This window comes from Microtus oregoni, unplaced genomic scaffold (assembly GCF_018167655.1).
Source record: "Microtus oregoni isolate MIOR12 unplaced genomic scaffold, Mior012 000069F_ref0000032, whole genome shotgun sequence".
Lineage (NCBI taxonomy): Eukaryota > Metazoa > Chordata > Mammalia > Rodentia > Cricetidae > Microtus > Microtus oregoni.
The window spans coordinates 6,854,500-6,877,580 of NW_024543976.1; the positions used below are offsets into that span (position 1 = coordinate 6,854,500).

General features: G+C 43.8%; 1 protein-coding gene across 2 annotated transcripts in view; it reads left to right on the forward strand.

Moving 5' to 3' along the window:
- LOC121440619 (fibrillin-2-like) overlaps positions 1-23,081 on the forward strand; it is a 197,161-nt gene that overhangs the window by 162,607 nt on the left and 11,473 nt on the right. For both annotated transcript variants that reach the window (XM_041641392.1, XM_041641393.1), the window contains exons 49-60: positions 927-1,052; positions 1,706-1,858; positions 2,929-2,994; positions 3,265-3,390; positions 3,929-4,048; positions 5,031-5,153; positions 5,615-5,746; positions 15,496-15,621; positions 16,842-17,048; positions 19,224-19,349; positions 20,852-20,974; positions 22,894-23,010. In XM_041641392.1, the coding sequence (XP_041497326.1) occupies positions 927-1,052; positions 1,706-1,858; positions 2,929-2,994; positions 3,265-3,390; positions 3,929-4,048; positions 5,031-5,153; positions 5,615-5,746; positions 15,496-15,621; positions 16,842-17,048; positions 19,224-19,349; positions 20,852-20,974; positions 22,894-23,010 (1,545 nt within the window). The remainder of the gene's footprint in view (positions 1-926; positions 1,053-1,705; positions 1,859-2,928; positions 2,995-3,264; positions 3,391-3,928; positions 4,049-5,030; positions 5,154-5,614; positions 5,747-15,495; positions 15,622-16,841; positions 17,049-19,223; positions 19,350-20,851; positions 20,975-22,893; positions 23,011-23,081) is intronic.

A 23,081-nucleotide genomic window follows, 5' to 3' on the forward strand; every position in this document is an offset into this window, starting at 1 on the left:
TGAGACAGTCTCTCACTGAACCTGGAGTGAGGCTGGCAGGCAGCAAGCCCTATGACCCTGTCTGCCTCTGCTTCCCAGTGCTGGGGCTACAGGCCGATGTGTTGGCCAATCCCAGCTCTTAACATATTGTCTAGGGATTTAAGCGTGGGTCCTCCTGCTTGCACAGTGAGTGCTTCCACCCACTGAGCATCATTTTTGCTTTTCACATTCGATTTCATCTCGTCATCGTGTCCACTCCATCCTTGTATGGAGAGATCCCGCATGCTAGAGCAGTAAGGACGTAGAAATGCAGATGTCGCTGTGCACCGTAGCATCCTCGATAACCCTGTCTGTCGGAAGCACCTGCATCTGTGGTTCTGTTCACTGCGTTCCATTTCCTGTGGTTTGCATGGCCTTTCTTTTGGTCACCCATATTCCTTGTGCAGCTATTGCCTTTCTTTGAAGGCTGGAGAAGAGCTGTAGGGTAACAGGGTGGCGACTGGATGTGGGTAGAAGGTACCGAGGAGCAGAACAGGCAGGCTACATGCTGAGTGTGTGTAAGAATTAAAAAGCCAGAGGTAGCCCTATTGGAGTCCCAAAGGAGGCATTAGGGAGGGGGCCATGAGTAAACGCCGGCTAAGCACACTGTACCTGTGAGGCAGGTGAGGGGGTCATGTCAGGTAGGCGGGTAGAGCGCCCCCTAGTGATCAGGTGACAGGACCTGGAGGTGGGAAGTTCTGGCATACGGCTGGCTGAAACTGGATATAATCTTTGGCTTTTAAGGCAATAACTTACTTTAAAAGAATAAATTAGCTATGTTCACAGCGTCATCTCTAAATCCATCATTAAACCTCTATTAATTAATATCTGTTGCAGCATGGACAAGTAGATATTTTCAACTCTTGAACAGAACATTGATTGGATTAACAAACTCTCCTGTCCTGCAGATATAAATGAATGTGACGAAGACCCCAACATTTGCCTTTTTGGTTCCTGCACCAACACCCCCGGGGGCTTCCAATGCATCTGTCCCCCTGGCTTTGTCTTGTCTGATAATGGACGGAGGTGCTTCGGTAAGCTGTGGTGTGACTTCTCTGGCAGCATGTTCCCTAGACGGTGTAAACATGGACAGTGGAGCATCATCATGCTCAGGCTTTCTTACGATAAAATATTTGTGTATAAATATATAATACACAGTCTGCAGTTAGAGCACGGACTTCTCAAGAGTGTCTCTAATGGACAGTGTTCGAGCAGTCTGTTAAGACCGTTAGTACCATGTTCAGACTTTATGCTAAAAGGAAAATCATCTTGGTTTGCCATTTTCATTTGGTTGCTGGCATGGGCTGTTATTTATCAGTACACGATTTGCCTCGGGCGTCGTTTAACTTCCTGGATGTTAAAGTCGTTGTTTTTGGACAGCCTTGATGTGAGAGTGAAGGAAAAAAAGGAGACTGTGGGAATATTTTCCCGACTAAGGCCGATTTTACAAATCCCTGAACACATCATAAAAGTATTTTAGATGCAATAACATTTTACATGCAGATCAATTTAAACTAGCAAATGAAAGCGAACCGTGACAAATGCCCAGGCCTGTCTCTTAACTACTGATCTAGCATGTACCTTGTGTCCAGCCCATGAGAAGTGTTCCCTCCGAACTAGTTGTATTCACATTGTTCTGTCTGTCTCACGAGCGGTGAGGAGCTGTGCTCTTTGCTTTCCTGACTAGATACCCGCCAGAGTTTCTGCTTCACCAACTTTGAAAATGGCAAGTGTTCTGTGCCCAAAGCCTTCAACACCACCAAGGCAAAGTGCTGCTGCAGTAAGATGCCAGGCGAGGGCTGGGGGGACCCGTGTGAGCTGTGCCCCAAAGATGATGAAGGTGAGCGTAACGACAGAGAGGGCTGGGGGGGAGACCCGTATGAGCTGTGCCCCAAAGACAATGAAGGCGCGAGTAACGGCAGAGAGGACTTTGTTGTGATCATGTGGAGGGCGACATCGTACCTTCAGATAGGATTACCAGTGGTTCCGGAAGCGGCTACTTGGCAAGAGGCCCACCAGCATCTATACACAGCCTGCCCACTGACATAGCCCGCTTACTTTTCCTTCCAATGTTAGCATTACTTGCGTTCTGAAGACTGAACTGCAGAGGCGAGGGCAGAAGATGCCAGGGGAGGGTGGAAAGGAAACTCCACACGACTTTACAAGTTCCAGACTGGGGTGTAGAAGTATAGCTTGGCGATAGACCATAGGCCTAACTCCTGCAAGGCTGGAGTTCGGTCCTTACCACCAAAAATGAATGCCCAGTTAAGTAAAAGCCTATGTTGCTGTAATATCATGGACTGTGGTTCTCCAAATATTACGTAAATTTCTGAGATGTCACATCAGCACATTGGCCCCACGGCTTCCCATCAGCACCAGTGACTTGTAGAGTAATTCCCAGCAAGATCAACCTGTGGTGGGTCCTTACGTCAGGGGTAGCTTCTATGTGTAAAGGACAGGGGCAGTTTTGGACTTCGTGGTGTTAGACAGACAGATCCAGAGTCCCCAGGTTGGTGGTACCCTAGGAGGAGCTCAGGCAGCCTTCTATGAGTATACTCAGTGTTGGGTTTAAAAATAAACCATGGCCAGGTGCAGTGGTGTGCGCCTTTACTCCCAGCATGCGGGAGACAGACAGCAGGTCAAGACTGCTTGGTCTATGTAGCAACTTTCAGACTCAGGCAGGGGGCGGGGTGAGTCAAAGGAAAGAAGGAAGGAAGGAAGGAAGAAAGGATGGAAGGAAGGGAGGGAGGGAGGAAGGGAGGGAGGGAGGGAGGGAGGGAGGAAGGAAGGAAGGGAGGGAGGGAAAGGAAGAGAGAGAGGAAGAAATGCTCTTGCTAAACATGGATTGTGCAGTGTTAACTAGTTTTTAAAATGAAGCACTCTAGTGATGGAGAACCTGTTTCTCTGTAGTTGCATTCCAGGATCTGTGTCCATACGGCCACGGGACAGTCCCTAGTCTTCACGACACACGAGAAGGTGAGCTCTGGCACATTTTAACCTGGGTGGATTTTCCATTTTATAAATCATGCTAGTTTTAGTATGTCCTATAGTGTATCATATTTAAAGTATGTATTAATAGTTTGTGAACCATTTATCATATGCATGTATCATATGTGAAATGTCTGTTTTTCTAGTAAAAAGAAAAAATATTTATGTACCATTCATGTTAGATATGTGTTTAGTAGATACAGCTATATTAGCACATCTTTTCTTATGAAGAAGTTCATGGGCAGTTTTATATTTTAGATGTCAATGAGTGTCTTGAGAGCCCAGGCATTTGCTCAAATGGGCAGTGCATCAACACCGATGGCTCTTTCCGTTGTGAGTGTCCAATGGGCTACAACCTGGATTACACTGGAGTCCGGTGTGTGGGTGAGTATTGCCTCTGGTTGATGCACTGTGAATGCCCTCTTTTATTCTCCTGTTAGCCCAGGGACCCCCGGGTAGCCTTGGTGGTGGTAGTGGTAAGATTTAGAAAACCAAGATGACCTAATAGTAGAAACTTCACTTCTGCATTTTCCCACACAGATTGACTCATTAGACAATTGAGTTTCCCAGTATCTCTGCCTTTAACCAAATACACAAACTCTTAAGGCCTTGAGATATAGTCCAATGATAGATTTGCCTTGCATGCGCAAGACCTGGGTTTGATCCTTAAAGGCATGAAAGACTAACAAATAAGAAAAAAAAAACACTTCTTTTAATTGACAAAAGCCTAACTAGGAGTATTGTTCATTTGATGTTATGTCTTTTCCCACATCCTCTTGAAGCAGTGCACCTTGACCTCTGCACACATAAAGGCTGGTCAAGGCCAAGGGGGAGGCGCTGTGGCAGGAAGGGGGGTTCACTGTGCTTTTTTCACATCCCTGAAATGTGTGCGAAACTCTACACACCTTGTGTTGCCTTGCAGACACTGACGAGTGTTCAATCGGCAATCCCTGTGGGAATGGCACATGCACCAACGTGATTGGAAGTTTTGAATGCAATTGCAATGAAGGCTTTGAGCCGGGGCCCATGATGAACTGTGAAGGCAAGTCATACTGCCTTGAGATTGCGTTGTCTTCCTTTGATGTATAGAATGTGTTTTAGGAACTTATATCCACCTATAGCCACTGTGTTATTCTGCTGTTTATACTCTTCACCAGTACATTGTCCTTCGCCTCATCCAGCTCCCTCAGCAGCTACACATTTGTCTCCTGACCGCAGCCCCAGAGTGGCTCGGTCACTGGCATCTGTTATTTTCTCCTTTCTTTAAGAGTTGGTTACATTTTCATGACTTTCATTGTATCGGTTAACTTTTAATTTGTACTCAGAATACTGAGAATGATACATTCTGGGCAGGGTTACACTCCTTTGAGGAATGTTGATGCTTTGATCTTAGAAGATTTGAGTTTTGTAGACCCAAAGGCAGCCTGGATTGGCCTGTGAAGGCTCAGATTTCAGGTCCACCCTTGGAACCTAGAAGCTAACTTCCTTGAGTTTTGTCCCATACACGCACAGCACAGTCAACAGCCTAGGCTGCAAACGTGGAAAGGAAGAAAGGATAGCACTTTTCTTTTCTGGCACTCCTTTCCAGAATCTCATTCACTCTTAAGCACCATGGCGGCCTCAAGGTTGTGTCCCCTGGACAGGATATTAAGAAGTTGACATTTAACTCTCAGACTGCCCCTGTTAGGATACTGGTCACCTGCAGGTTAGATTTGGAGAAGGGAAGAGACAGGGAGGGCAGCCAACATAATTAACGTTAGTTCCTGTGGGTTCTTAGCTTGAGTTTTTACCCATCACTAAGACTCCAGGGAGCCTTTGGGGTTCTTCCAGCATATGGCTGTTAACTCACTGGAGGAGGGGTTGCCCAGGTACTATATTTTATATACCAGAAGTGAGAGTTTTATTACCTTCTGCTTCCTATATGGTTTACCAGCAAACACACTGGTGTTTCTTTAAAGAGATGATTGGGGGTGGGGCTACAAGGAAGAGCCTCGTGCTGAGTGCATGCCTACTTCCTTAATCAGATATCAACGAGTGTGCCCAGAACCCACTGCTCTGCGCCTTCCGCTGCATGAACACTTTCGGGTCTTACGAATGCACGTGCCCAGTTGGCTACGCCCTCAGGGAAGACCAAAAGATGTGTAAAGGTAAGACAAGAGCCGCAACTTGACTTGCGCCATTGGGATGGATTGTACTTTGACCTTTGTCTTCGTCTGAGCAGTTTTCTCCCAGGGCTTTACAGAAAGAAGCGTGGCAGCTTTGCTGTAGGTTTTCCCACCTAGATAACAGGACATTTAAAAGCCTATGGATGGGCCGGCCTGAGCATCCCATCCTGCTGTTGTAGTACTCCTGGACTCTTAACTTAAGAGGAGGTCACCCTTCCCTGACTTACTGTAAGGACCAGTCCTGAGAGTGCTACACATCTGGACAAGAGCCAGCTGTTCAGGAGACTAGGCGCCTTCCTCTGTCACACCGAATGATAGCTTGACGTGGGTCAGAAGACCAGAAATAATGACTGAAAATAACTAACGTACAGCCCGCTAAACACGATGTGCTGTTGTTACTTTTTTTTCTCCTTTCGATACATATCTTAATAAATGTCTTCTAGATCTGGATGAATGTGCCGAAGGGCTGCACGACTGTGAATCTCGAGGCATGATGTGTAAGAATCTGATCGGCACCTTCATGTGCATCTGCCCCCCTGGCATGACCCGCAGGCCCGATGGAGAGGGCTGTGTAGGTAAGCCCCAAGGACGGTCTCTGGTTGAGCAGTGCTCTTGCTCCAAGCCAGAACTAACACTGCTCCCAGAGGAGCTAAACATAAGCCAGCGCTTTTCTAGGCTGTGCCAAGGCCCTCTCCATCTTCTCAGGGTCCAGGGCGACACATGGGACTCTGGACCGCAGTGGTGATCCACACAGCTGGGAATTGTGGGCATTTGTTGTTCGTTAGCCTCTGTGAGTCTGAAACATCAAACGCTGAAGTGTAGGAAACATCCGGGGAATACCTCTACTCGTGCAGAAAAATGAAAGCTTCGAGATTACTAGTCCCACCTTTGTGTCCTCCCGTGAGTGAGAAGAGCAGTTCAGGGGCAGTCCAGCAGGCTTAGCACATTGTCTGCCATGACTCGTCTTGTCTGAGTCTCAGTGCATTCATGGTTAAAGGGGTAGGTGATGGAGCTATGATTTCAAGGCATGTGCCTCGTGCGAGCATGTCCCAACTACCGTAGTCATTCCGTGTGTCCTTCTTTCCTAAAGTGCTGTCTGCCACCCGAGCCACCGCAGCCACTACAGCCACTACATGTGCTTTCTCCTCCCTAAGACTGGGACTGTTTAACTTACCAACCTCCACTACCTAGGGACATGGAGGTATTTTTGGAGAAACAATAATTATTAATACTTTCCTGTTTCTGCAAAAAGAATACCAAAGTAAAGAATAAGGTTTCTTAAAAATGAATCTACAGGCTGTTGTCTGCTTCTCAAAGCTACACCAGACAGAGGCTGCAAATGGGCACGGTGCCTTTAGGGGACAGAAACGTTATGAGACTGCATTGTGGTGACAGTTATGAGGCCTGTAATTGACCAAAAACCATTGGATCGTATGCTTACAAATTTTATGGCATGCAAATTGTACCTCAGTAAAGTTCATTTTAAAAATAAAAAAAAGGAAGCTTCCCTAGGGAAAGAAATACAGGACATATAATATCGTGCTATTTGTACTAGCAAAATATAAATGGACAAAACCACCAAAGTGTACATTATGAATACATAGATAAATCTGTTGTGGAATATTCATGCCAGAAAATACATAGCTGCTAAAATGAGTGTGATAAATGTATGTATATACTGACACAGAAATAACCGTGAACATACGGAGCAAAGCCATATAAGATAACATGTCATTTTATAGGAAATCTAAAGTGTTATGTTTTCTGTTGGTAGCACAAGCAAGCGAATATGTAGGATAAGTTTTAAAAAAGAGAAATCGTGATTCGCAGCAGGAATTACCCACCCCCATAAAAGGTATTTAAATTAAAGGCTTCTAATCTAGAGTGACTTCATCTAAAAATTTTGATCTTGGACAAAAATTAATTCCTAAATCAGATACATAGTATAAATCTTAAAGATGCAGTGCCCTGCTAAGTTCTGCATGGATTTAACGTGTTCTCCTCTGTCTGTCACTGCGACAGAATATGTGACTTAGAGTATAAGAGAAAGCGGCGCTTTGTTCCTAGCTGTAGAGTCTGGTCCATGACAGAGAGAAAGCGGCGCTTTGTTCCTAGCTGTAGAGTCTAGACCATGACCAAGAGAAAATGGTGCTTTGGTTCCTAGCTGTAGAGTCTAGACCATGACCAAGAGAAAATGGTGCTTTGTTCATAGCTGTAGAGTCTAGACCATGACCAAGAGAAAATGGTGCTTTGGTTCCTAGCTGTAGAGTCTAGACCATGACCAAGAGAAAATGGTGCTTTGTTCATAGCTGTAGAGTCTAGACCATGACCAAGAGAAAATGGTGCTTTGGTTCCTAGCTGTAGAGTCTAGACCATGACCAAGAGAAAATGGTGCTTTGGTTCCTAGCTGTAGAGTCTAGACCATGACCAAGAGAAAACGGCGCTGTGGTTCCTAGCTGTAGAGTCTGGTCCATGACCGAGAGACAATGGTGCTTTGGTTCCTAGCTGTAGAGTCTAGTCCATGACCGAGAGACAATGGTGCTTTGGTTCCTAGCTGTAGAGTCTGGTCCATGACCGAGGGCCCATGCTTTGAACTTAGATCCAGGAATCACATCACAAGAGGAAAAGCACTCCTCCAGGTCACTGAAAGGCCAAAGAAATGAAGCAGGGGCTGGGGTCCTATAATCCCCACAGGGGACAAGTCTGCAGTGACCCTGGCACCCCTTGTTATGCCCCCTCCTCCTCAGTGTCTTTCCACCTCCTGCTAATACCACATGGTGGAGACCCTTCAGCATGTCCGCCCTGAGGAGGTGTGCAGTGTCCAAACTGCAGCGTCCAGTGTCTTGTAACTAACAAACTTTATCTAATGAAAGTTAGGGTTTGTGTTTGCTTGTTTTGTTTTTAAGTCCTATGTTAAGAGATCAGTTACACCCCGGTCGTTTCAAAATCACTATTCATCCAAGACCTGTCAATTCAGGAGACTAACCTAGGCTCCTCAGTCAAAAGAGAAAGTTCCTCAAATCTAGCCCAGGGCAGAATCCTAACGTGGGGGAGGAAGGAAAGAACCATCCTGGTTACTGCACTTGAGACACTTTCTCTTTTGTTTTAAATTGGAATGTACGTGCTTAGTCTAATTTTATCTAGCTAGAGTATTCAGAAATATGTTCGGCTTTATTTACATGGAACTTTTTCATTGTTTATAATTAGCAGACGCTCATTATAAAGCCAGTACATTTATCTGTCGGTTTCCTGGGGACAAAGGTAGACAGCAGGAGGAAGCGTCTCGTTAGAACTGTTAGAGATGAGCTGGGGAGCTCCGAAAAAGGTTGAATTCTTCGTCCCTCATTTTCATTATGGTGTGTGACTGGTGGAGGATGGGAAGGATGACATCTCCTCTAGTCAAGTATGGTATGACCTTGTTGATGGGTAGCATTTTGTATCTGTCTTTTTTATTGTTTAAAATACGCAATAGAAGATGTAAGCCCCAAGACCCAGCTTAGTGGCTCAAGCTTGTGACACCAGCACTTGGGACCACGTGTTCAAAGGCAGCCTGGGCTATGGAGTAGGAAGTTGGTTTTGAGGTTTGTCAGGTACTCAGCTCTTCATTGCAGGACACTGGTAGTGGAAACGTATGCAAAGCCTCTTTGGACCGCCACAGAAACACTGTGGGGAAAAACTTCATTTGATGCAGGCAGTATGATTTCGTAACTGGAAATCCCAACAAATAACAAAATATTATAACCATTAAAAGTAGTTGCAGAATTTAGAATGGAAAATAAAGTCATTTGAAAATTGAGAAATGTACATGTGTGACTTCGGGGTCCAAGAAAATTTCTGAAAAAAAAAAAGTCAATTGTAATAAAAATATAAAACATGGCAAGCTAAGGATGTTATGCAGGACATAGGGGGTAAAAACAAAACCTGTAAAATTAACCAGAGGTAGAAACTTGATTCTGAGTGCATTATAATAAAAGAATCATTTCTTGAACAATTCACAGATGCCAAAATCTAATAAATAGAAAAAAAATATACCGAGATCATTAGATTTGATTAAAAACGGACTCATAAGAGTCTAAGATAGTAATTTAGGAGAAGGCAGTTTATTTTTCAAATGATGGGATAAAGGCGCGTCCTTCTCAAGGTTGGGGATTCTAGAAATGTAATGGGAAGAGGTGAATGCTGGGCTGTCTGGACTTCAAGGAAGACCCAGTCACAACAGACTGTGAAGGCTGCCTTTGAGCACTGTGAGGTGTCAGCCACCACACCGGTGTTAAGAGGCAGGCTCTCCTTCCTGGCTTCAGCCAGCCAGCTCAGTTTTCAAGTTTGATTAGAAGATGAGGAGCACGGTGAGTCAGAGACATGGGAGTCTTTTTGTGGAGGCCTGGATGGACTCTGCAGTCTCTGGAATGGCAGATGTGAGAGAGAGCCTGGCACCATGCTGTTTCATTATTGACAGGCTTGTCTAGATGGGAAGATTCCTGGAGTCAAGGCCAAAAGCAGAGGGACAGAGCAGTCACTAGAGAGTGACTTCCTGAACTTTGTGTCTCAGACCGGAAAGATCGTCTGACTCAGTACAGTGCCCCAGGGACAGAAAGCATGACAGATTCATTGAAGATGTTCATAAAGAAATATATGAATTGAAACCGTAAATTATGCCTGCTTTCCCTTAGGGACCTGCTAGGCTGCTTTTTCGGCAAATAAAGTTAAACTGCAGAAAACTATTCAAGGCTGAACTATTTACCCAAAATTCAACTCGTGTGTACAGAGTAGGGAAAAGACAGGAAGATAAGAAATAAACTCAAGACAATGGGAAAGAGAAAATGATTTAGAAAAATCACTTCAATAATATGTGAGAAACGCTGTTAAATAAAAAACCAAAATGGTTTAAAACTATACAGGGGGAAAAGACGATATAACGATAATCTAGCCAAGTTCAGAGGAAATGCACCTGCCACAGGACTTTAAAATCACTTTGGAAGTCACAGAGTAAAAATGGGGGGACTGGGGCGATGGCCCCGTTGGTGGAGATGATGTGCTCGTTGTGCAAGCATCAGGACCAGAACTAGAGGGGTGGGAGCGGGGCTCTCGGGCCTTGTTGACTAACTGGACTAGTCAGGATGGTGAAAGCCAGGTTTAGTGAGAGACCCTGCCTAAAAACTAGAGTGGGGCACAAAGAGGAAGGAACTCATGGTAACCTCCAGGTGCCAGGTGTGTGTGTGTGTGTGTGTACTCATAAAACAGAAATGGCAGAAAACACAAATAAAAATATGGATATAGAATGGACCAATAAAATGATCAAGTGGAAGACAGGTATCCATAGTAAGTTTTTAAATAAAATCCCTTTTAAAAAGGAAAGCTAGCCGAGTGTGATAGTGCTCGCCTTCAATCCTAACACTTGGGAAGCAGAGGCAGGTGGATCTGGCCAAATCAAGGCCAGCTTGATCTACAGAGAAAGTTCCAGGACAAAAAAAAAAGAAAGAAAGAAAGAAAGAAAGAAAGAAAGAAAGAAACCTAAGCAACCTCTACTCTAAGCAAATAAAAAGTACTGGGATAGATTTGAGTATTTTGGAGAAATTCTTAGGAAAAAGACGGAAATCTCCATCACAAAGAGCCCAGTGCCTCATGAAAACCCTTACTTACACAAGAGTCATCCATTAGTTTAATTATATTTATGAAGCATTCACCATGTTTGTGGTGCTGGCAGCACAGAGTAAACCAGCTCCTTCTGAGGACAAATCCCTCACTTTCTCCCTGGCTTGGGAAAAACAGGCTTGAACAAATAAAGAAACAAATGAACCTGGTAATGTCAGATAAGGTTAATTAGCTCTTTAAGGAAAGGAAGGTTTTGTGATTGGGTAGGAGATAGTGTAGACTGCGCCTCAGGGTTTACTGGAGTGACGGGAACTGTAACATAGAATGGAAAACAAAGAAGTGTCACTAACAATGTAGACCTGTGGCAGCAAGGAAGAGCAGAGTCAGTGGGGTCTGTGCTCGAGTGTGGCACAGAGGGAGACCGGAAGAAGGCCAAAGCAGTGCAGACACCGTGGAGACTCTGGCTTTGTGGAGAAAGCCTCAAGGCAAAACGGTTTATTAGTAAGGCTGGGGATGTGCCCTGAATGTGAAGAACCTAGCTGTAAGCCATTGGCTGGCCTGTAACCTTGGGTAAACTGGATTAACTGTGTCTCAGATTCCTCTAGCAATCGTGAGGCCACTTACCTCATGGGGATTGTTGTCATGGCTCATTTAGGACAGAGCTAAGCCGATGGTAAAATTTCAATTAAATGCTAACATTGGTATCCTCTAATTGGCCTTTTTTAGAGCACTCTGGCTGCCTTGTAAAGCAGTGCGTTTTAAGGGGGAAGAAGCAGAAGTAGTGACGTCATTTAGGTGGCTATTAAAAATCATCCAGGTTGGGGCCACGGTTGCGTGGACAGATCTAGAATACATGATAACTAATCAACATCCAGGATTGCTGATGGACGCCTGACAAGAGAAATAAAGGAAAAGAGACGTAAAAGATGAGAAGGATTTTTACTGAAATGGACTGATTGGATAATGTTACTTTTGTAACATTATGTACTATGGGAAAGACATTACTTCTGTGGGAAAGACTAGAAAGAGCCAATGTGGTTAGGTGCACAAACGACTGTGGGCTGTGCTGGGTGTGTCTCATATCCCACTGGTATTATAACACATGCAAACACTCATGAGGCAGAGCTATAAATTGATGGCATACTTACTGTTGAAATGATCATGGAACTGACATGCACACCGGGAAGCAGATCTTAGAGAAGAGAAGCAGCAGCAGCTGAGCTCTGAAAACCCATGGAAATGGAAACAGAGTGACCTCCCTGTGGGATGGTGTGCTGTCTTGAGAATGTGGAGAAGTGGTCATGGGGGAGGAAGTTGGGGAGTCCCTTTTTCGAGGTGTTATGGATTGGAAGAGTAAGATACAGGCAGCAACATAGCGGTTGGATTTGGTGGCCTTCCAGGAAATGTCACTGGAGAGAGACAGAGCAGGCCAGTAAAGCCCAGAATCAGAGGGGCAGAAGTGAGGCAGACAATCATAGGTCCTTCTTATCCTTCTTTCAAGTTTCATCCCTCAAGGAGAATGAGGAGATGTGACAGTAACTGGAGCTGTCATGTGTGACTGAGAAGTGTTCCATTCTGGTTTGGGTTTGTAAGGTAGATGATGTGGCATTTCCCTCTGTATATTGTGATTTCCATTGGTTAATAAAGGAACTGCTTTGGGCCTGTAGCCGAGCTATAGGGGACCACAGGCAGGGAAAACTAAGCTGAATGCTGGGAGATAGGAGGCAGAGTAAGGAAGAAGCCTTGGAGCCGCCTCCAAGAAACAGACGCTCTGAAATTTGCTGGTAGACCATAACCTCATGGTGATGCACAGATTAATGGAGATGGGTTAAATTAAGACATAAGAGTTAGCCAGTAAGAAGCTAGAGTTAATGGGCCAAGCAGTTATTTAATTAATATGGCTTCTGTGTGATTATTTCCGTTCTGGGTGGCAGGGACAAACAAGTGGCCTCCTCCTCCAACAGGTAGATGTTACTGGCGAATGTAGACCAGGGTGTGATTTTCCGAGAAGGGAGAACTGTAAGATCTTGGAAGGCAAAACAAAGTGCTGACCTTGGTGGACAACAAAGAGGCCTCATCTTGTGGGAAAGGGAACGGAGCTGAAAGTGAGGGAAGTCCCCAGCAGGACAGTCGCAGATACCTCTCAGTACCACGGCTGCATAGACACGGCAGGGGCTGTCCTGGCATGGTCCATAGAAGTCCAAATTCCACGCTGCCCAGGCCCATGAATGAAACAAGACCTGTCTGGGGCGTCATTCTCCTTTTGGTGACCCCGCTGTGGGTTAGACACAGCGGAGGAAGAGGGAGTGGGCACAGGGAGAGCAGTGGGCATGGAAACGGCAACAGTTGGTGGTTCCGGTGTGCAGAGATTGTCCAAGGGGAGATGGTGGAGGCTGGGAATCAAGGTGTTGCGGGTGGTGTAGCACCATACTAAGACAACCCTCTAAAAGCTACAGATGTTAGCAGTCAGCAGCCATGGGAATTCATCTCCCCCACCCCCTTTTAAATTCTCATTGCCAGTGGCAGTAAAGCAAGGTATCAGTGGTAGAGCCTGAGGCACGTCAACTGGTCATTCAAGTGCCAGAGCTTAGGCTAGGCGGGGCATCCATCAGACGCTTTACTGAAGAAATTAAGTCCTATCATTAAATTATAAATACATTAAAGGTGGTGCACACCTTTAATCTCAGCATTGGGGGTGGGAGGAGCAGAAACAGGCAGACATATGAGTTCAAGGTCAGCCTGGTCTACACAGCGAATTCTAGGACAGGCAGGGCTACACAGAGAAACCCTGTCTCAAAACCCCGTGTGTGTGTGTGTGTGTGTGTGTGTGTGTGTGTGTGTGTGTATGTGTGTGTGTGTATGTGAGAGAGAGAGAGAGAGAGAGAGAGAGAGAGAGAGAGGAGAGAGAAATGAGAGAGAGATAAGAGAAAAGGTCAGATCTAGGGTGCCAGGCCTGAGCTCTCAGATTGTAGAAACAGCAAACTAGAAAATTCATACTTCATAATTCAGATCATCATTTTGTAAGTACTTTCGAATTATTCATAATAACAGTGTTTTCCCTAAAACTGACTATCTAGAGGAAGTCTCATCATTGTGAGTTTTAGAACACACTAAAAACAAAACAAAAATATTCATTACTTCCAGAAAAGAAAACTAGGTTCCATTCCAATGAACAAAAATGCTAGGCAAAAGAAAATAGCCCACTATTTTCACAATGTTCAAAGGAAAATAATCTTGATCTAAAATTTTGAACACAATGGGATTTAAGAACAATCAAAATAAGGCATTGTCAAACATCTGTTTTGGAATTTATTTCATATCCACAAGCCCTTTCTAAACTAGTTAGCCAGCTCTATAATCTAATCCAAGAGACAATCATAACATATGTGTAGTAACTTAGCAGTCCAACCAGAATACAATGTACTGGCTATAAACTTTGGAACAGATCCCGCTATTGGGACAGACCTCAGGAGGCTGAGGCAAGAGGATGGCAAATTCAGATCCACCCTAGACGACAGCCAGGTTAAGCCAGTGTGGACAATTTGGGAATATACTTTGTCTCCAAATATAAAGGGGCCTAGAATAGAGCAGTGTAGAACATTTACCTAGCGTGCACAGGGCACCAGATTCAATATATGGTGTGGAAAAGATAAAAAGTTCTCCTTGGCTCTGGTAGGAAATTCATTAAAGGAACATTTTGAAATCATTTAAAGGCTGTTGCTAGAAGAGTGAAAAAAACATGGTAATTTTCAAACCTGGACTGGAGATGCAAGGAAAACATAAAAAATTAGATGGATTTGATAGTTAAGAGAATGGAGCAACAGCATAGTAAATATGGAATAATTTAAGACATATGAAGTGGCAGGTAAGAATGAAATCATAAGTATGAATGGTTTCAATTGCTAGATGAAAGATGAATGCATTTTTACAATTCTTTTTAAGTTCAGTTAAACGCTTTTTGTAAGAAACCTAAATCAAAGGGTGAGTTGATGTCTTGAAAAGAAAGAGATGGGAAAGATATTCAAGGCAAATGCTAATAAAAAAGAATGCAGGAAAAATATGTCAGAAAACTCAGGGCCAAAAAATTAAAATGTGTAAAAGAGAAGGAGGGACTTACCAAAACAATAAAGTTGTCATAAAGTCCCTTATGTTGAAAACAGCTTTGAGAAATCATCAAATGCATTTTACAAAATCCCAGTAATGATATTGGGAATTTTTATAAATAAGTTTGGGTTTTTGTTTTGTTTGGGTTTTTGTTTTGTTTTGTTTTTACTTATTCATTTGTCACCAAGCCAAAGAGCACTACTCCCTGATTTCTCTGTCCTGTTACCTGCCCTCAGAGGCCGCAGTTGGCCCTGGGGGTTCACTCAACAAGCTTTCATCCCTGGTTAGTACCATCTCTAGATGCCATCTCTCTACCTGCAGACTTTAGTCCTTCTCCACCGCTTTCTTCCTCTGCTGGTGGGGCATCTTGGGGAAAGGCTGTCCTTACTGTTGCGATTCTACAAGAACTCCATTCCTCTTCTACAGGGGCAGGAACTACCTGGGTGGATGAGGCATGCTGGGTGCCATAGTCATAGGCCTCAGTCATTTGGGATGTGACCTATCCCATCTTATTGGTATTTTGTCAAGGAGCTTTCAATGAGATGTAACCACTGGACGAAAGTTAGGAAACTATGGCTTTACAAGCTGCTCATTGCTCATATTGGTTTTCTTTTTTTTTCCTGTGAAGATGAAAATGAATGCAGGACCAAGCCAGGCATCTGTGAAAATGGGCGTTGTATTAACATCATTGGGAGCTACCGATGTGAGTGCAATGAAGGCTTCCAGTCAAGTTCCTCAGGCACTGAATGCCTTGGTAAGCGGATCTATGAATATTTTCCTTGGTAAGCAGAACATGTTTATGATGTCATCAGAGAACAACTCCGCGCATGTACTCTTGTCCATTGGCCCTCATAAGCACAGTACTCTACATGCCTCTCCCCATAGGTATGCGTCTGTTAAGATGATATATTTCTATGCCTCTGCCATGCATGCATATGTAATGTAAATAACAACCTGAAATGGTCTTTCCAAAATTAAGATTAATGAAGCTCTGTGGAAAATGTGACTTTAGTAAGACTTACACGAGGAAATGACTTAATTCCCAAAGAAAATATTTGCAGTGTGAGGTAAGCTCTGCCCTCACATTATCAATGCAAAGCAAGCGCCACATTGCAAAAATGCAGCAGAGATTAATTTTTATATTACCGTCCAGAGAAAATGTTTTCAGAAATATTTTCTCGTGGAAAACCTAGACCTCATGGGCACGACATCACACTAAGCCAAGGCTGAAATATGTGCGATGCTGTAACCGTTTGCAGTTAACGAGGGCAGCTGGAAAAGGAGGGCGTGGTCGAGCTTGTAGGAACCAGATAAGGAAGAGCGATCAACTGGCTAGGGGCTTGATGGGGCCAAACGTCAGAGGGGCAGCAACTGGCTACGTCCAACCCTAGGGAGGTTTTTGTACTTAAGACAATGTATTTTAGTTCCTGTTGTCTCCATTCTAGACATTCACTGTTAAGTCTTTGAGGAAACAGTAAAGATACTCTACAAAGAATACTGTTTTCTGTTCAGACGACAGTTTCACTGGCACACTTGGCTTATGAAGCCATACTGAAGAAGAAACCCTTTTACTTATATTAGTATACTATCTATAATGTACTGAGTCCTTTTGCTGTAGAAAACACCAGAAAATAGTGGAATAAGCGCCACGCTCATAACATAGCCTTGAATATATTTTACAACCCCTACCTGTCATTACTTTTAGATAAAGAAAATACATATATGTGATGTTCTTTCGTTGAATTGAAAAGAGTACACGTTGTAGAACTTTTGCCAAGTTTGATCATCTTTTTTAGTATAAGTACCACGGGGGTGCAATGTCAACACAACTTTACAATCACCAAGTGTAGACTGTTGGCACAAAATGAGTACTCTCAGGGTTGAAGGTTGTGGCTGAGGAGAGGATGATCGTCCACTGAAAACCAGGCTGTCAGCTCCTGACCTTGACTCGTGTCTTGCTTGTGTCTCTTCCAGACAACCGGCAGGGCCTGTGCTTCGCAGAAGTCCTGCAGACAATGTGCCAAATGGCCTCCAGTAGCCGCAATCTGGTCACAAAGTCAGAATGCTGCTGTGACGGTGGACGAGGCTGGGGCCACCAGTGTGAGCTGTGTCCGCTTCCTGGAACCGCCCAGTACAAAAAGATTTGTCCTCATGGCCCGGGATATGCCACTGATGGGAGAGGTAGTGTGATGAGGGACTTGGGGCACTGTATCAGACCAGTGAATTTTATACACCCACATTAGTTTAAAAGAAGTGTGCAAAAATGATCTTCATTATGAAACCTACTGGTATGGAAGGATCCAGAAAATAGGATGAATCCCTGCCTACACACAGGAGGCCAACATTTCTTTCAACAAGGCAAAGGTTGTTAGGAGGTTACCAGCCACCATGACCTTTGGGATCGGAGAAGTTTGTGCCATGTTCTTTAGGACATCATTTACTTTTAGCCTAGTTCTGTGCTCCCCTCTCCTCATCTGACAAGTGAGGGCGATAAAGTCTCCCATAGATTTGGTGTAGGAAGAGATCTCTTAAATTCTGTGCAGTGTGGCTTGGGGCGATAGCTCCATTGGGTGGAGTGCTTATCTTGCAAGCATGAAGACATGAATTAGATTCCCAGCACGTACGTTTTGAAAGGCCAGGAGTGGTAGGGAGGTGAAAACAAGCTCACTGGCCGGGCGGCCTGGCCTACTCAGGGAGTTCCACTGGCTTCCACACATACACCTGTACACAGGTGCTTACATATCTATACACACACACCTGTACACAAGTGCTTACATATCTATACACACACACCTGTACACAGGTGCTTACATATCTATACACACACACCTGTACACAGGTGCTTACATATCTATACACACACACCTGTACACAAGTGTTTACATATCTATACACACCTGTACACAAGTGCTTACATATCTATACACACACACCTGCACACAGGTGCTTACTTATCTATACACACACACCTGCACACAGGTGTTTACATATCTATACACAAACACCTGTACACAGGTGTTTACATATCTATACACACCTGTACACAAGTGCTTACGTATATATACACACACCTGTACACAGGTGCTCACATATCTATACACACCTGTACACAAGTGCTTACATATCTATACACACACCTATACACAGGTGCTTACATATATATACACACCTGCACACAGGTGCTTACATATCTATACACACAAACCTGTACACAGGTGCTTACATATCTATACACACAAACCTGCACACAGGTGCTTACATATCTATACACACACACCTGCACACAGGTGCTTACATATCTATACACACACACCTGCACACAGGTGCTTACTTATCTATACACACACACCTGTACACAGGTGTTTACATATCTATACACACCTGTACACAAGTGCTTACATATCTATACACACACACCTGTACACAGGTGCTTACATATCTATACACAAACACCTGCACACAGGTGTTTACATATCTATACACACCTGTACACAAGTGCTTACATATCTATACACACACACCTGCACACAGGTGCTTACTTATCTATACACACACACACCTGTACACAGGTGTTTACATATCTATACACACCTGTACACAAGTGCTTACATATCTATACACACACACCTGTACACAAGTGGTTACATATCTATACACACACACCTGTACACAGGTGCTTACATATCTATACACACACACACCTGTACACAGGTACTTACATATCTATACACACACACCTGTACACAAGTGTTTACATATCTATACACACCTGTACACAAGTGCTTACATATCTATACACAGACCTGTACACAAGTGTTTACATATCTATACACACACACACCTGTACACAGGTGCTTACATATCTATGCACACACACCTCTATAAAACATTACACAAGAATATTCTTGTGATTCATATGTGTAGAACACACATAAAGGCATCAGTATTTCAGATAGAATTATGATAGGATTTCTCCTTCACATTTCTGTTAGCCTGGCTGCTAACAGCAGCCTTTCTTCTGATCTAAGGCAGATGGGAACTGGAGGCCCAAATCTGTATAGTGTAGCTTCCTGAAATACATATTTAAAAAAAAATAGTAACTCCTACTCAGAATACAGAATGGATAAACAGTCCAGCATAAGCCTGCAGCGTGGCCTTCCTTATTTATTTCTCCCCAGCTCTTCAGGTGATTTTGTTCCCCTCCCCATAGCATTCCCTGAACAATGAAAAGGGACGCTGGAACTTTTGTGGTGCTCACTGCCACCTCAGTCTGTCCTTCGTTCCTCTTCATTTCCGGTCGCCCCCACTGTTCAGACATAAACTTCTTTTCCTTTCTCTTTATTTCCTGCTGTGCAGACATTGACGAATGTAAGGTGATGCCGAACCTCTGCTCTAATGGCCAGTGTGTCAACACCATGGGCACCTTCCGGTGCTTCTGCAAGGTTGGCTACACCACCGACATCAGCGGGACAGCTTGCGTAGGTAAGAGGAGGTTGTAAAAAGGGCTTTGGCAACTCCTGCTTCCTCCAGACCAGGTGCAGTCAGTGGAGTGCTTGTCTATGCCGCTTCCCCTAAAGGATGCTGGACTTGTCAAGGGTGCTGTTCTTAACAATGGTGTTCTTGCCTTTCGTCTCCTTGTGTGGGGCATGGGGTCCACTCCATCTCGAATTCTGTGTCGTCAGGGAAACATAAATATTGAAAAATGTGCTTTTAACATTTTATATTTAATTTAAAATTTACAAATGTGCATGTAATTGGTGGAAAAGTCTTCTCTTGTGACTCCGGTGTGTTTGTGTGTGAAACAGATGCATTTCTACAGTTTTCATGAAACGAAGCAACTAGGCATCATCTAGAATCTCTCCTTGCAAGCAGTCTTGTTACAGCATCTTTTGGCTGTTCTACAATGTATCTTATTTTAAATTTTTATTTTTTATTGTCTGATGCACACCATGTTGTGGCAAAAGGAAAGCTAGAGAATAGCCTTCATTTGTTTATTTAGTTAGTTAATTAGGTTGTTTTACTAATTTATTTATTTATTAAAGATTTCTGTCTCTTCCTCGCCACCGCCTCCCTTATCCCTCCCCCTCCCCAATCAACTCCCCCTCTCTCATCAGCCCTAGGTGTTTTTTTTGTTTTTTGTTTTTTTTTTTTTTTGTCTTTCAAGCATTTCTTAGTTTCTTTGTATTTCCTCAGCTTCTGCAATATCCTCTTAAATTACCCATTTTAGTAACAAGTCCCTGGCATACAAACATCGGATTTAGGAAAAGCCAACTGACCCCTCGTACACATTTGACTCATGCAGTAGAAACAGCAGACAGGAGGAGCCAGGAGCAGGTTGCTAATCGAGAACTTTCTCCATGTCAAGTCCTCCATCCTGTGAGCTCTGTGGAGGAAATAGAGATTCCCAGCTGTCAGTCCCAGACCTGGCAGTAAAGAGGTGGTTCGTCCCTGCAAGGACAGTTCAGTATGGCTTAGCAGTGAGTCTGTGAATGGCCTTTCTACAAAGGCCAAAAAAAAAAAAAAAAAAAAAAAAAAAGGAGGGAAAGGTGATGAGAGGCTGACGGGTGAATAGAGCACTCATTGGACATCCATGAGAGGCAGCGACAGGGAGCCAGTGGCTCAGAATAAATCCACTCTGGAGAGACAGTGAAGAAATGGGAATGTCCAGAAGGCGCAAGGTGGGAGAGGCCACTGATGAAGCCTCCAGGGCCTAAGCCAGCCTAATGAATCTGAAGGAAAAAAAAATTGAACCCAGACAGTTGTCTAGACATTACAAGGTTTATCCAAGATGTGTGCATTGATCTTCACAGTAGGCCAGTCTGCTACCTTAGAGGAAACGGTTCTAAGAGTTGTTTTTCTCTGGCTGGATGCCACTGTAAGTGGCAGAGGAAAATCAAGAAAGATGAAGTGGGAAGGTGGAGGTGGGAGAAGGGCTGGCCGTTTCGTGTAACCAGGGCTCTCATGTTCATGCTCCTTCCCCGTAGATCTTGATGAATGTTCACAGTCTCCAAAACCGTGCAACTTCATCTGCAAGAACACAGAGGGCAGCTATCAGTGCTCCTGTCCCCGGGGATACGTCCTGCAGGAGGACGGAAAGACATGCAAAGGTGAGGGGAGCCGGCCACCCTTGTCTGTTTCTTCAGTAACGTTTGCATCTTAGTGATCAGAGTCGTAGCTTATACTTCCCCTATTAAAACCCTGCTTCACAGAAAACTGCACCAGGCCTCCCATTATGGAAGAAAGAGGACCTTAAAATCTAAGTCACAGTATTTCACTTCTTAGAAATTAAAAAAAAAAAAAAGAAAAAACACAAAATGTCTGCACGTGTTCACACAAACACGCACACATAATGGTGGTTGTTTTTTTTTTCCCCTCCAACCAAAAAACCCAAAATTACATCAAAAGAAAAGAGGGTGGAACTCGATGTCATCACATTAAGCAAAATAAACCAACTTCAGAAATGGAAATACCATGTTTTCTGACATATACAGACTCTAGACTTTGTTAAAGGAGTGGAGAAATGCCATAATGAAACCTAAGCTTTTGTATGCCGCCTTCAATACCAATTTTAAAAACTTTTAAAATAAAAATGTAAAAGAAAATATGCATGACATGAAAGTTGAAGAACACTCTTTGGGATATGGTCAGAGGCAAGAGGGAAAAACAAGAAGAGATAATGGGGGTAAATTTGAGAAAAATTACAATGATGCATGTGTATGAAAATAGCATAATCCATGCATTCATATGGTAACTTTTTAGTTAAAAAAATATTGAAGCAAGAGTTGGAACAATGCATGAGAAATTAGAATTCCTGTTGCTGCTTATGTCTGACTTCATCTCTCCACAGTGTTACACTGACATTTCCTGTAGAACGGAGAAAAGTCAGTGTGTGGGTCACGTTCCGTGGAGTATTAAAAGTAATTACCATGCTAAACGTGATCACTAAAAATGGCTTCAGTGCCATACTGTGTTGGATTTTACATGGACCCTCCCAATCATGATACTAATGGAGTGAACAGATGGTATTTTCTGCCAAGCAAGGTTTTGTTTCCAACCCATATTAAAAAAAAAAATAAGTGCAGAAAAAGCAGCAAGTTCTGGGCTGTTCCTGCCCCTGTTTAGAGAAATGGTTTGCGTGAACTGACTTTTCACAGTGTTTATAAAATGTGTGGAGCTCATACCTTCCGCTGTAGAGGGAACTTGCTTTTCCCAAATTAAGTTTCTCTCAAACCAAAATCAGATCTTGAGTTTCCTATAAGAAGAGTCCAGACATTACTTCTAAATTTCCAGTTGTTTTGTTTTTTGTTTGTTTGGCTCTGGTTTAGGGTTTATTACTGTCTTTTGTGCAGGCATGCACCACCACGCCCAGCAGAAACTTAAGTTGTTGTTTCCTCTCATCTTAGTGATGGTGTTCCCGTTTGAATCTGCTAAGCCTTCCTCCATTTCCAAACTCTCTTTTTACTTAGTAGTCCCTTTAATAGGTAACCATCCATGTCCTAAAGTACATTAAATACAAGGACTGCTTTTCCATGTTAGCTTTGAAAATGGTGGACTTGCTATGTTTTGCCCATCCAGTTCTTACTTTAAGAAAGCTTTGCCCTAGCCAGGCGGTGGTGGCGCACGCCTTTAATCCCAGCACTCGGGAGGCAGAGGCAGGCGGATCTCTGTGAGTTCGAGACCAGCCTAGTCTACAGAGCTAGTTCCAGGACAGGCTCCAAAGCCACAGAGAAACCCTGTCTCGGAAAAAAAAAAAAGAAAGAAAGAAAGAAAAAGAAGAAGAAGAAGAAAGCTTTGCCCTAAAAACCTTTAGCCACCCTGTCCTGGCTGGTAGCCTTCCACACTTAGGCATGTTTAATATGCACATTCAAACCCTTCCTAATAAGCATACGTGAACCTTGCTAGACTGTAGCTGAAATTTAAACCAAACACCCCCGGAGAAAACGCACAGTTCCTGTGGATTCATGAGACCACATTATTCATAACTGAACAGCCCCGCTGATCCTGCTGGACTTCTCTGTCGTTGCAGATCTCGATGAATGTCAAACCAAACAGCACAACTGCCAGTTCCTCTGTGTCAACACCCTCGGGGGGTTCACCTGTAAATGTCCCCCCGGCTTCACCCAGCATCACACTGCCTGCATCGGTAAGGCAAATGAGAGTCGAGGTAATTTGCAGATGTCTGGTGGGGGCAGGGCCACAGCGCAGTCTGGTCCG